The 13,021-nt window shown below is 39.7% G+C and overlaps 1 protein-coding gene across 1 annotated transcript in view; it reads left to right on the top strand.

Annotated features, from left to right (window-relative positions):
* LOC113671685 (E3 ubiquitin-protein ligase rnf213-alpha) overlaps positions 1–13,021 on the top strand; it is a 55,119-nt gene that overhangs the window by 21,810 nt on the left and 20,288 nt on the right. The window contains exons 29-53 of the mRNA XM_089202482.1: positions 229–337; positions 411–582; positions 837–1,032; positions 1,207–1,322; positions 1,546–1,740; positions 2,033–2,155; positions 2,378–2,495; positions 3,600–3,835; positions 3,936–4,018; positions 4,381–4,514; positions 4,993–5,088; positions 5,214–5,381; positions 5,809–5,975; positions 6,273–6,495; positions 6,997–7,352; positions 7,772–7,930; positions 8,050–8,197; positions 8,482–8,570; positions 9,184–9,319; positions 9,654–9,761; positions 9,964–10,049; positions 10,975–11,160; positions 11,401–11,539; positions 11,904–12,119; positions 12,750–12,886. Of these exons, the coding sequence (XP_089058608.1) occupies positions 229–337; positions 411–582; positions 837–1,032; positions 1,207–1,322; positions 1,546–1,740; positions 2,033–2,155; positions 2,378–2,495; positions 3,600–3,835; positions 3,936–4,018; positions 4,381–4,514; positions 4,993–5,088; positions 5,214–5,381; positions 5,809–5,975; positions 6,273–6,495; positions 6,997–7,352; positions 7,772–7,930; positions 8,050–8,197; positions 8,482–8,570; positions 9,184–9,319; positions 9,654–9,761; positions 9,964–10,049; positions 10,975–11,160; positions 11,401–11,539; positions 11,904–12,119; positions 12,750–12,886 (3,896 nt within the window). The remainder of the gene's footprint in view (positions 1–228; positions 338–410; positions 583–836; positions 1,033–1,206; positions 1,323–1,545; positions 1,741–2,032; positions 2,156–2,377; positions 2,496–3,599; positions 3,836–3,935; positions 4,019–4,380; positions 4,515–4,992; positions 5,089–5,213; positions 5,382–5,808; positions 5,976–6,272; positions 6,496–6,996; positions 7,353–7,771; positions 7,931–8,049; positions 8,198–8,481; positions 8,571–9,183; positions 9,320–9,653; positions 9,762–9,963; positions 10,050–10,974; positions 11,161–11,400; positions 11,540–11,903; positions 12,120–12,749; positions 12,887–13,021) is intronic.

Genomic DNA, 13,021 nt, shown 5'->3' with positions numbered 1-13,021 from the left:
AAACAGTACAAATAAGGGAGGGTACCCACATGTAACGTAATGTAGTCTGGAAACCAAACCCATGCCCCAAAAGTGGAAAGCAAGCGCCCCCAGAACATAGTACATGGGTAGAAATCTTGGTAATTTGAGAGTTCAAGAAGTGAATTAAATATCCGTTGCTTTTATGGAAAGTAACTCGTGTCCTTCACTGTCTCTGCTTGTGATGGCTACTACTCTTTTGATTTTCAGAGACAATCTGGAAAATCCACAATGTCTAAGCGGCCATTTTATGACCTGTTACCAACGATCGAGTGTCAAACTCCAAGAACTGTTCTCTGCCGTTTAGCAGATACTCCAGGTATTTAACTGAGATTTTCCTTCTAACAGCAATTAGTAGCTGGTTCTTAAGTGTTTCCTTGAATTTTTTCTAGTTAAACAGGGCTTTAATCCATTGGTTGACGTCAAAGAGTTTCGTAACGCACCGTTCCAGAGGGTTTATCAATATCTGAAGCTGTCAAGTGAAGGAAAGAGTCTTGATAATTTTACGTTTTCGCCTGGAAATGTGGATGAAGATCAAAGGACATGCCTCATGCTCCTTCTTAGGTTTGTTGCACGTACCCAATTGAATGTTCTAAACGTGTTATATAGTGTTTGCCAACTCTTTCTTTGCTGAAAGGTACATCAACAATTTGAAAATGGAATATGAGAGGTTTCTTTGAGGGGAGACGTCCCCTTCTAACTGGATGCTTAGGCACAAACATAGAGGAAAGGATTAGTATCTCTTTTTTTTTTTTAAGGTTGTTTGAACAAATTGTTTGGTATGCCATCATGGTTACTTACTACTGTTTACTCTGCAGAAATTGTGGTATTCCTGATCCCTCGTGGTCAGAGATTCGTCATTTTGTGAGTTTCTTGAACTCGCAGCTCCGAGACTGTGAACAGAGTTTTTATTGTGACATGCAGCTGATGAGGGCTGTTTTAGCAGGACCCGATGTGCTGAATCTTGAAGGCTTCCGCTCCTTTGTTGTGCGCTTTATGATACAAATGTCAAGGGTAAGCTGGCTTTTAAAGTTTTTGCTCACCTAACTTTCCTATAGCGTCCTGCTGACTCTAAATTAATGGGATACTGGGTTTTGATTTATTATCGAGGTTAGTGGAGCTTCTGAGTTTTATTACAGCCTTACAGCAGCAGTGAGTACCATAAAGAGTTATTTCCTTTCCTTCTAGGATTTTGCTACTCCATCTTTGACAGAAGAGAACACTGTTTTCTATACAGAGGACAACGCAGAGCTCGAACGAATAGAGATCGAACAGTTTCAACTTAGAAGACGCTGGGAAAGCAGGTGAGAGCTTAACATTTTTGTTACGATTCAAAACTTCACATTTTTATTGATTATCGCTGGCATTTGTTTTGTGACGAGTTAACCTAGACAAATTAACTTTCACGAAGCAATCCTATTGCGGGCTCGCTCTGTGCCAAAATTATTAGATAATGACTACATCCTCTCTTTTAATCTCCCATGTTTTGAACGCAGTGTGTCTCATGATAGTTCTTTTTTTATTCAGTCCTCATCCCTACTTGTTCTTCAACCAAGACCACATAACTATGACGTTTCTTGGTTTCTTCATCAATTCCGCTGGTGATCTTGTTGACCCACAAACAAGTCAAACTTTGGAGAAAGGTTTAATGTCCAAACCCTTGCGAAATGGTCTGCAGGCCCAACGTGTCGATTTTGCAACAAATATAGAGACCTCCAAAAAGTAAGTGCCGGACAATAAGCCCATTTGTAGCTATTTGTCTAAGAAGAGTTATTATATTTAACCTCGGTTTCTTTAGGAGTCAAGGTCATAAATTGTTTCTTATGAAGTGTCCGGTAGTATTGGCAAAACTAGTGGAAAAAGGATTCATGCATACAGCATTTAGGGGGAGAACTCTTCCAGCCTCGATGCACCTCTTCGAGGGGAAAGCAGCGTTTCACCGAAGCTTTTAGTTCCTACGTGACACTTTGTTCCGTTGTGATGAATTTTGTACAACATATTAACTCTGTTTTAGAGAGGACAAGATAAATCAGTTATGTTCTGTGATGGGGGTGAATTGGTTGTACGATCCAGACATAGCCTATGAATTAACTACAGACAATGTCAAGAAAATTCTGGCTATTCACATGAGATTCAGGTAAGAGGTGGTGATGTAATGTTTTTCATAATTCTCTTTTCATTTTTAAGACAAATTACGGTCATACTATGCAAAGGTCAGAGCAAATTCGACTCACAGTTTAAATGGCAGCGAAACTTAAACAGATCGAACACAAACTCCAAACACGTTTTCAACACAATTTTCCCTTTGCCTGACAAAGTTAATTGGCTTTCACTCACTTCTGAGCTTTAACACTTGCAGATGCAACATCCCTGTGATCGTGATGGGTGAGACTGGTTGTGGTAAGACCCGTCTCATTCGATACATGTGCGGCTTACAAGCAGGGCCTGAAGGACCCCGAAACATGCTTCTCGTTAAGGTAAGTTGATTATTACATTTCGAATATTTATCTCTACCAATAGCCTCCTAAAATCATATTTTGGTGGTGATAATGGTCGATAACATGTCTTAGGTTATGATGGTGTCTATTGCGATGAAATTCTTTTGGTGGAAGTTTTCGGTGGTGATGAAACTGGTGGTGCTCCTCCTAGGAATATTGTATCGATGATGATGCGAATGCTGCAAGTTGCAGATGGTGACGCTGTTGAGGTAGTGATTGCGCGATTTTGTTGACGAGCTCATCCTGATGGTGATGGTGGTGGTGGTGGTAAGTCTAGTGGTAGCAATGGAAATTGAGATGGTTTTAATGGTGCTGTTGTCTGTGGTTGTGGTTGGGATGTTGTTGATACTGCTGGTGGTAGTGGTACATACATATACATACATACATACATACTTTATTAACGGTGCAGATTGTAGTTCTGGTGGGATGATGTTGATAATTCTGGTGGTAGCAGTGGTGGCAAGATGTGGAGGGTGGGGTATTTCTGGAGAGTTCAAGGGTGGTGCTGCCGGTGCTGATGGTGTTTGGAAAAGTTATGCCGTTAGTGATAGTTTTCTTGATGCTCCTGCTGCGTATGGTTGTGGTAGTGACTTTCATCGTGGAAGCAGAGCTGCTTGTGGTGGGAAACGATAGCGCTGCTCCTTCTGGTTGTAGGGAATCTCTCCCAGAAAATAATTTCAACGTAACACCTACTAAACAACTACATCATTTTCAAAACGTCATATACACTCCTTTCTGTTGAGATTGAATAACACACATAGCTAATATATAGATTTAGCCAAATCTAAAAGCGAAGCTCGCATTTTTTTCCCGCACGTCTCAAGGGCACAACGCCTTGCCCCGGCCAGAACTAGAACCGGGGTCGTCCGACTCGGAGCCCAGTGCACTGACCACTGGATTACTGGACAAAGCCGTGGCGTTGGCGTGCCAGTGGTACAGTTGACCACGCATGTTAAAAGTAGCACCTTGTTCGGTCGTACATTCAAATTTTTTCAGCTTGAAGGGTTACTACTATTTTGTATAATTATTGTGCTACGCGAGCTCCACTATTACACTTTCGTCATACATCATTTTCTATTCAAGGTTCATGGTGGTACAACATACGAAGATATCAAGCTCAAAGTTCACCAAGCAGAAGAAATGGCCCGCGCAAATCAAGACAAGAATATTGACACGGTTTTGTTCTTTGATGAAGCCAACACTACAGAGGCACTGACCATGATTAAGGAAGTTATGGTGGACCGTAGAATCAATGGTCGGCCCATTGGACAAGGGCTAGAAAGGCTGCAGTTTATCGCTGCCTGTAATCCTTACAGAAGGTAAAACATGTGTCCTGCTCCAAGCTTAACTAAGCGTAAAGTGTCTTAGAAATAAATGTTAAGAGCAAAGTGAAAGTGTTGTTTCCTTATGTATTTCTAGGCACACAGATGACATGATCCACAAGCTGGAGTCAGCTGGTCTTGGATATCACGTGAGAGCAGATGAATCGGAAGATCGGCTGGGTAGGGGACGTTATAGGATTGAATTTTCTTAGAGTTTTGTTTGAAAATGGATTTTTAGAAAGACGAGTGTTAACGGATCTATTAATCTCAGATGGTACCTTGTTCAGAAATGTTTGTGAACCTTCAATGTTGAATGATTCCTGAAAAGGAAGGAACTTGCCTACCAGGCAACTGTCCCATCGACAGTTCCCTATTGGTTGACTCCTGACAGTTGCGACAGGCTCCGATCATCTAAGTTGGGTTACACCCTGGAAAAAAAATAGAACAAGGACATTGTGTCACATATGCAAATACGGTAGAGCATATTAATGAATTAAAAGGTCGCTTAGAAATTAATTTTTAATAATAACTGTTCTCTACAGGTCATATCCCATTACGTCATCTCGTCTACCGAGTACACGCCCTCCCAGGGAGCATGCGCCCGTTGATATGGGATTTTGGTCAACTGAAACCACATGTTGAGAGGCTGTATACTAACCAGATTGTCAGCCGTTACGTAAGTGTATTGTAGTAGTCCCTCTGAACTCAAAAGATGATCTTCCTAACCCATAAACTATCAGTCCTCTGTCACATGTTTTATTATTGTAAATCGAGATATGTGTATTTTATCTGAGATTTAATGAAGACTTAAAGATAAAAAAGAAATTAATCTAGAAATGTATGACATGTTCAAGAGAGCTGAGTGAACGTTTTCACTGAACCTACGTTATGGTAAGTGGAAATAAATATTTTGAATCATGGTACGAGGCTGGAATACAGGAGGTATGGCATTTAATTACTTATGTTCTTCTAATGTTATGAATAACTCCTTAAAGAAATGAAACACCAGTCTGCCAAACAAGGGTAGGGTTTTTGCTTTGTGTTTTTCCGTTTTCTAGAATAACCAGAAGAGAGCAAACGCCACTTTACTCCCCCAGGCTATCTTTCATACAATTTGATTTTACCTTTTTGTGTTTCGGTTGTTTTTATGACAGATTCTTCACGAAGGACAACTAGTAGGAGACTCTTCGATAGTAGAAGCAGTCGCTGAGGTTCTGGCAGCCTCACAAAAATATATGAGAGATCAATCGGTGCGTGAAAAGTTTTAAAACACTTTTTTTGCGCATTAGATGCATTAGTGTGATAAATTTCTTTTTCAATCACACGGTGGCGGTGCAAGCCCAAAGAGAGAATAACTTTTTTTTATTTAATTAAGGATGAGTGCAGCTTTGTTAGTCTTCGTGATGTCGAGAGAGCCATGCAAGTGATGGTCTGGTTTTATAAGCACGTGGATACACTCGGTGGACTTATGAAAAAGGTGACCGCTGAGCAACGAAGGGAGGAAGGTTTAGATGTCGATAAAGATGATAAGGAGGAAGAGATGGTAATAAAGCCATTGAACATTGTATGCTCTACTAAATAAAATTCCACCGAAAGTAGGATTTGCGTCGTAAAAAAATCCCACAGAATGTCAGGATGAGCTATTCTTGAGTTCAGAAATCCTCTGAAATCGGTGGAAAATGTTTCTTGAAAGTCAGTTTGTTTGCACGAAAATTGTACTAAGAAGGATGGTAAACTCTGAAAACATTCCTCGTTGTTGGGACTTTGGACGTATCTCACTGAGTTATTGAATGATCCCACAAAATAATGATCCAGAATGCATCGCTGAAATTTGATGCTGTAAGACATCATCTTGCTCAAACCACAAATAGGTGTGTATATCATTGAGGAAGTCCAATTATGTTTGAGGGGTACAAAGTGGGGCCGAGGGAATTCTGTTTAAAAGTATCATGATTTTGTATATTCCTCAGGATTCAATCACTCCTCTTACTCGTGCCCTGGTACTCGCCATTGGTGTTTGTTATCATGCCAAGCTTCAGGATCGGCGTGAAGAATACCGCACTGTCGTGGCACGCAGCTTTAAGGCGCCATGTTTGCTTCCAGGTGGTCAGAAGCAGATACACCGTGAGATTTCAAGGTACGAGGAGAGCCTAATACAACGTGGTCTACTTCATACGAAGGAATTTAGGACCCAGCCTTTTGGACCTTTTATGTCCCAAAATAGAAAGAACTTTATTGCGGCCAGGCAATGGATAGTTCTAAAAAGTTTATTTTATTAAGACAAAGAAGGTTTTGATCCGTGTGTGTGGTATTAACAGAAGTCTGATCAACAAGAAAAGAGTTGTGGAGTTTGGGTTTACTCATACCTTTGCTAGTTCTTTACCATATGTAAGCAAGCAATTTACCTTATGTGTCCCAATTTTCTCTGTGTTAGTTGTCAAAAAGCTGTACTAAACGAGTTGGATCTCGGCCCCAACATCGCCCGCAACACAGCCTTGAGCGAAAATGTGTTTATGATGGTGGTGTGCATTGAGCTCAGGATCCCATTATTTGTGGTTGGAAAACCAGGCAGCTCAAAATCTTTGGCAAAGACGGTTGTTGCTGATAACATGCAAGGTGATGCTGCAAGATCGCTACTATTCAAGACCTTCAAGCAGGTTATATGGCCATTTCAGATACACTATAATGTCTTTTTCTCCTTTCCCTAAGTGAAGAGCTATAAGGATCGATGTAATGGGATTCGTAGGAGGTATGTCGATCTCGCCGTAGTCGATGTCCTGGTTGCATTCAAGTTCTAGCTTTGGCTGGGTTATTAAGTTGACCTGGTCAAGACACGTTACTTTAGCAGCTTCTTTCTGCACAAAAAAGTACGAATGGTGATCAGCATACTTTCAGAGAAACTCGATGAATTGTTTGGGGATATAAGTCAACCATTCGCTATTTGGTCACCATCGGTTTTGCGCGCTTCGCGTAGTCTATAGTACTTCTGCTCCACGTTTTGAAATTGGGAGGTATACAGTAAAGAGGATGTTAATTTCAGAGTCACACCAAGCACCTCTAATACCTCTTCCTTCCCAAAAAGAGTTCTATGCGTAGCATGCTCATGTTTACCTCAAGGTCCGTTTTTAAAAACAGTATAATTACTTATTTCATGGTAGGTTCACATGGCATCATATCAGTGCAGTCCTCTATCAACCCCTGAGGGTATCGTGGCAACTTTCAAGCAGTGTAGCAAGTTACAGGAAGGAAAAAATCCAGACAAGTTTGTTTCAGTTGTAGTCCTTGATGAGGTTGGTCTGGCAGAAGACTCTCCTCTCATGCCTCTTAAAACTTTACATCCATTGCTCGAGGATGGTGTAACGACTGCTGATGACGTCATCGAGACTGACGAGAAACCGCAGCGCGTAGCTTTCATTGGAATCTCAAATTGGGCCCTGGATCCCGCCAAAATGAACCGTGGAATCATGCTGTCGCGTGGGGTTCCAAGCGAGGGAGAACTTATAGACAGTGCTATGTAAGTGAATTTTATGGTATCCTTTCGTTTTGGCACTCATGTTAACCCATGCGGAAATGTTATTGCGGCTGCACAATTAGTTTCGTAGGACCTTAGGAAAACCGTCATAACTTTGGCAAAGAAACTTCAGACTAAAATTGATCGAATTGTTCTTGATCTCCGTTAAAAATGGTAGCCTTAAGAAATAAAATTATAGTCCCTCCACCCTCTGTGATATGGTGATAACTCGAATATCATTATTAACCAATAACTTTTCGCGTCATAAACACGAAGAAAATTCCCAAAGTATTGAGTGAAATTTCCCCGAATGTTTTCAAAGCTACTTTGCTATGTTTTTAGTCAGTCCTCCGTCGTTCTGAGTCAGGTTTGGAAACAGACATTCCTTGCCTTCCTTTACACATTTGAGTATTGTTTTCCAGGGGAATTTGCTCCACGGATGAAGTGGTGAAAGCTCTTATCCTGCCTCTCATTTCTCCACTGGCCGCTGGATATGCACAACTTTACAAGGAACAGAAAAATTTTGCAACGTTAAAAAAATGTGGCAAAGAAGAATTTTTCGGTCTCCGTGACTTTTACAGGTGTGATATCTGAGAGCGTGTATTTTACATCGATTCTTTTTAGCTCGCTTCTTTCATGATGAATTGACTTGGAAATTATGTACTCGAAGTGATTCACCTCTTTTGTCTCTTTACGCAAGCCTCATTAAGATGGTGTACGCAATCGCTGCAAAATCTCGACAGAGACCTCGATGGTATGAGCTAGAACACGCTATCAAGAGGAACTTTGGAGGCCTGATTGAAGGAGACCCTGTAGAAATATTCAAACGCTACTATACCGAAAAAGAAGTAAGTTGATTGATAGAATAATATTCAGATTGTGTCGAACCTGTTTGTACATTGCGTTCTCTCTACTTCATTGCGATATACCCAATCATAAAGCATTGCAAAATGGTACATTACAGGGAAACCTCGATCCATGGTGTCAATAGGGAATTATTCACATCAAATTTAAGAGTTTTTTTTATTTTTACTGGGTTGATACATGTATTTTTAGCTCGGAAATTGGGTTAACACTAGGGCAGGATTTAATTACTTGCTCAATTAACCTGACTTTTTCCTTGTAAATGAAGGATGACTACGTAGCCGAAACCACCACAACAATAAGATTGATAAAGGCAAGTCTTGGAAGGGAAGACGTAGCAGATAGAGCCAATTTCAGGTACATGTGTAGTTCATCCCAACCCAATTTTTTATTCCTTCGTTTGTTGGTTCGTAGAGTCGTTTATAAGTACCTGACATACATACATATATACATATACATACACACTTTATTGATGCTCCCTAAGTGGGCTTTTCAGCTCAATAGAATAAAAAAAAAACAAAAAAAAACAAATACAAATATATAAATTGATTGAGAATGTAAATACAATAATATTATAATTACAAAATATATATCAATAATATAATATATCAACTTAATAAAACATTTGCAAGATGACGTCTAAAATTCCTGGGGCATTTTAAGGACTTAATGTTATCATTTAAGGAGTTCCAGAGTTTGGCTCCTCTGAAAGCAAAGGAGCGCTGCCCTGTTGACAGGCGACATAAAGGTATATCCAAAGCACCAGATGATCGAGTTTGTCTATTATGGACTTGAGAACGTGATTTAAACATATCAGCAAGATAGTCTGGAACAAGCTTGTTAATACATTTGTGCATCATAGTAGCGTCATTTAGAATGAGTTTCTCTCTAATAGGAAGCCATTTCAACGATCGCAACCCATCCGAAATAGTGACGGGATAACTTTACATGTAAACTTAATTTCTTACAGTGAAAACCGCTACCTTCTGATTCTGACTGAAAATTACGCCGCCCTACCCATCATGCAGCAGCATCTTTTGAGAACAGCGGATGATGCAGTCGTCATCTTTGGAAGTAGTTTTCCTAATGACCAGGAATACACCCAGGTAAAAAAGCATGGGAGGAAAAACTCGTTCTATATCTTATGACCTTGGTAATTCTCCACTCAACTTCAAAAATGACATATTGCTGTTGACTTACTTGTCTTTGAGTTGGCATGACAGTTTACTTAGCACTTACTATCAAATGCTTTTAGAGATTGTGGGAGAACCAAAGGATGATTGCTTGAAAACGTAAACGTATGGATAGAAGAACAAATTTTGTTACGAAGTACTTTAGTTTCATGTGCAAATCGAGAGATTATTGTGTCTGGTGTTCAGTGCAGGAGTCCTAGAGTTAATGGTTTAACCGTACAACTTACGTCAATAACTTGATATCCAGATTTGTCGCAACATCAATCGCATCAAGGTTTGTATGGAGACAGGAAGAACAGTGATCTTATTGAACCTTGAAAGTCTTTACGAGAGTCTGTACGACGCCCTAAATCAGGTATGAGATATCCGTTGAAAATGTTGTACATTTTGTTTGTTGAGGCCAAGCGGAATGTGCTCTACTTTGTAACACTATGCTAAAAAGTACTGTAACTGTTATTGTATATGTTCACTCGTGTCTTCAATGATATTGCTCATGTGCTGAAGTGAAAAAGGCTTGGAAATGTAAAGTCTTATATCTTGGTATGCTGTATTTCTAGTATTATGTGTACTTTGGGGGACAGAAGTATGTGGATCTTGGGCTTGGTACTCACCGCGTCAAATGTCGTGTTGATGATGGCTTCAAGTACGAATTTTGGCTGATTACCCACAGTTAGCGTCATAATTAGTTGACACTTCATGTTTGAGTAGTCGTATTTATGTGTAGGATAACACTCCAGTCTCCTCCACACTCTTAATTATTGACAAGACCCCTGCTCCATTCAGTGTTGACAGTATGTTGCTGAAGGTTCATGGAATCACGCTTCAACATTGTTTTGGGAGGCGAGTTGGTTAACTTAACAAGTGGAAACGAGATAAAATTAAAGTAATAAGGATTTAAATAAGGCAACGTGTCAACAATTTTGTCGCTGATTGTAGATAATCTCGATATTTACGAACGTATTATTATTGTTAGATTAAAAATGGTGTTTTATTTTGTGTTTACTGGAGCAAGTTCATTTAAGGGAACAAAAAAAATCCCCTAAAATACCTCGTTTCCAACATTCTCCCAATGTGCCCTCGTAGCTCAGTGGGTAGTAACGTCTTCCTAGTATCTTTCTAGTGTCTTTCTAGAGACGAATCCTGTGTAATCCTTGATGATTTCACTCCCTTTTTGTTATTGTGGTTCAGTTGTCACCGCCATTTTGTTACTTGTTCTCCTCCGTGGGTCGAAAAGATGATTTATTTCATTCACACTGTAATGGTGAGGTTTATAGGTCGTACTTTTGTTTTGTGGCAGTAGTTTCCTTGACTTCTATATCTATCGACTCTAAGCAGCCAGACAGAAAGCATAGTAAATGTAGATGTCCTGTTTATGTTGTAGTCTCCTTCGTTGCCTGGATTGCGTTTCAAAAACAATCTTTAACCTTTGTCGTTTTCATCGTCATCTTGGTTCCTTCGTGTTTCATCGTTTTCCTTCGTGTTCCTTTACAAAGCAGTGCCAGTGAACCATATAGCTTAAACCTATTGTTTTCATCGCTTTGAGTTTTAAGTCACCTTCCCTTACTCAGATTAATCGTGATTGCTGAAAAGGAAGTGGTGTACAACAACTTTCCTATTCCGTTGATCAATCGCCTGGAGAAACACTTTCTTGTGACCTTAACAAGTTTGACTCCTGACCAGAAGGATTTGGTACAGAAAATGCGGACCTGGGCTGGTGAATTTGCTGAGGTTTCGGGTGAAGGCAGACGTGGCAGGTGATGTTACAAAAAGAGAGTTTAGAAGCTTTTGTTATGAGGACATTCGATGTTGTTGAATTTTGCAGTGTTCGGAATACTGTGCGATTTTGAGTGTGCTTTGTGCTCATGATTAAAAAGAACTGTTGCCTTTTTCTCAATGCTGAATTTCGCCTATTCATAACGACTATTCATAATATTAACATTATATAGATAGTGGGCTATTTTATTTCATATTTTCAATTTGATGTTCTATAACAGGGACTTCTCAATCGGAGACGCTTTTGTTGGATTTCACGAGGATACAATTCCCTCCATTGTCATGCGAGTCTGTAATGAAATTGAAAGAGAAGACCACTCATCTCCAAGTGATGACTCAGAGGATACATGGGAGATGAAAGTAAGCTTCACGGAACTGTCATTTTAAGATACATCATCTTAATGGCTTTTGCGTATTTTAAAAAATGGGAAATTTTGCGAGTTGCATGAATTTTTACTCAGTCAGGAACACTTCGCCAGTACAGTGGGCAAATTCAGCCCGAGTATGTTTAGCAATCGGTTTGAGGATTAATGATTTGAAGATTATGTAAGCTGCTTATATTTTTTTCTATTGAATTATTAATTACTACTTTAATCCGACTTTACATTCTTTGCCTGCAACATCAACTGGGCTTTTGATGACGAAGATTGTAGTCTAAAGAATAGTTTTACTCTCACTAGACTAGTAAAGTAACGTTGTAGGTGTCTTTTCTCCCACTTACCAGGTACTTCGAAGATCTCAGATGATGCTTTTGGAGATGGCTACACCTGATGCAATTGCTCGCCTTCCTCACACTGCTTTAGAAAGACGAGCCCCTCATATCTGGAATGCCTACTTTAAAAAACAACAACACTCAAGTTTGGCGACGTTCATGTCGCACGTGCTCAATTCGGAGGATAGTCATTTTGATGAAAAGCGTCAAGAGGGGTTCTTGATTCAAGTTAGTGATGGGGTTACAATATCGTTAGTTGATCGTGTATTGTTTAGTTTGCTTCTATCTTGAATAAGATAGAGGACTTAAAAACCACATAAGCAACAAAATTTGCAAGCCCTAACAGTGTAGTGACGATACCAACATGTTCTAAAGTGATTGAGTGAAACTGAAGACCTTCATCTGGAGCACCCTTACCCTAAGCATGTCTTACATGCGTTGGAGCAAGCCCACAAGTAATGTTTCATCTTCAAAAAATGTTTCCTTGAACCAGGTTTAACTGTAAGAAAATCAGCAACAGACAACTGGAGAACGTAGGGCTGGCTTAATAACCAACTTGGATTTTTAATGTGTTAGATTTGAAGTTGAAAGAGGTTAGTTTACGAATCCCCAAAGGGGTATGGCTGTCCAAACTAAGTATTAAGTTAGCAAGAGGAGGTCCAGAATGAGAGCAAGGAACATATTTTTGATGTTGAACCTCGCCAGGTATTTGTCTCATGCGGTTGGTGATATCACCAACTGATATGAATAGTGCAAATAAAAAAATCAAGGATGGCTCTTGCAAGACCAAGAATATCCATATTTGCTTTTATATTTGATTTTGTCATTAAATGTGCTGTTCTTTCATCTTTGTTTTAGATTACTACTCATTCACGTCTGCTTTCTAAAAACGATTTGGGAGACATATGCAATCAAACTGGCTTTGAACTGTCGACTGTGGATTCCATGACACTTCAACAGTTTCAAACGGAGCAACAGTTTAGGGCTTCAGTTAGGTGAGAGCTTGATGCAAATCAGCGTATATGGGCATTATTTGTGCAACATAATTCCATTATCTATTAGAAACGAACCAATTAAAAGACAGAAAGCATGAAATAAGGTGAGATGAATTTCCTTTTCTGTCAACTTCA

This window comes from Pocillopora damicornis, chromosome 4, assembly GCF_964200805.1.
Source record: "Pocillopora damicornis chromosome 4, jaPocDami1.2, whole genome shotgun sequence".
In the NCBI taxonomy this organism is placed as follows: Eukaryota; Metazoa; Cnidaria; class Anthozoa; order Scleractinia; family Pocilloporidae; genus Pocillopora; species Pocillopora damicornis.
Note: the sequence above shows the minus strand (reverse complement) of the source record. Positions and strands in the feature narration are given on the sequence as shown.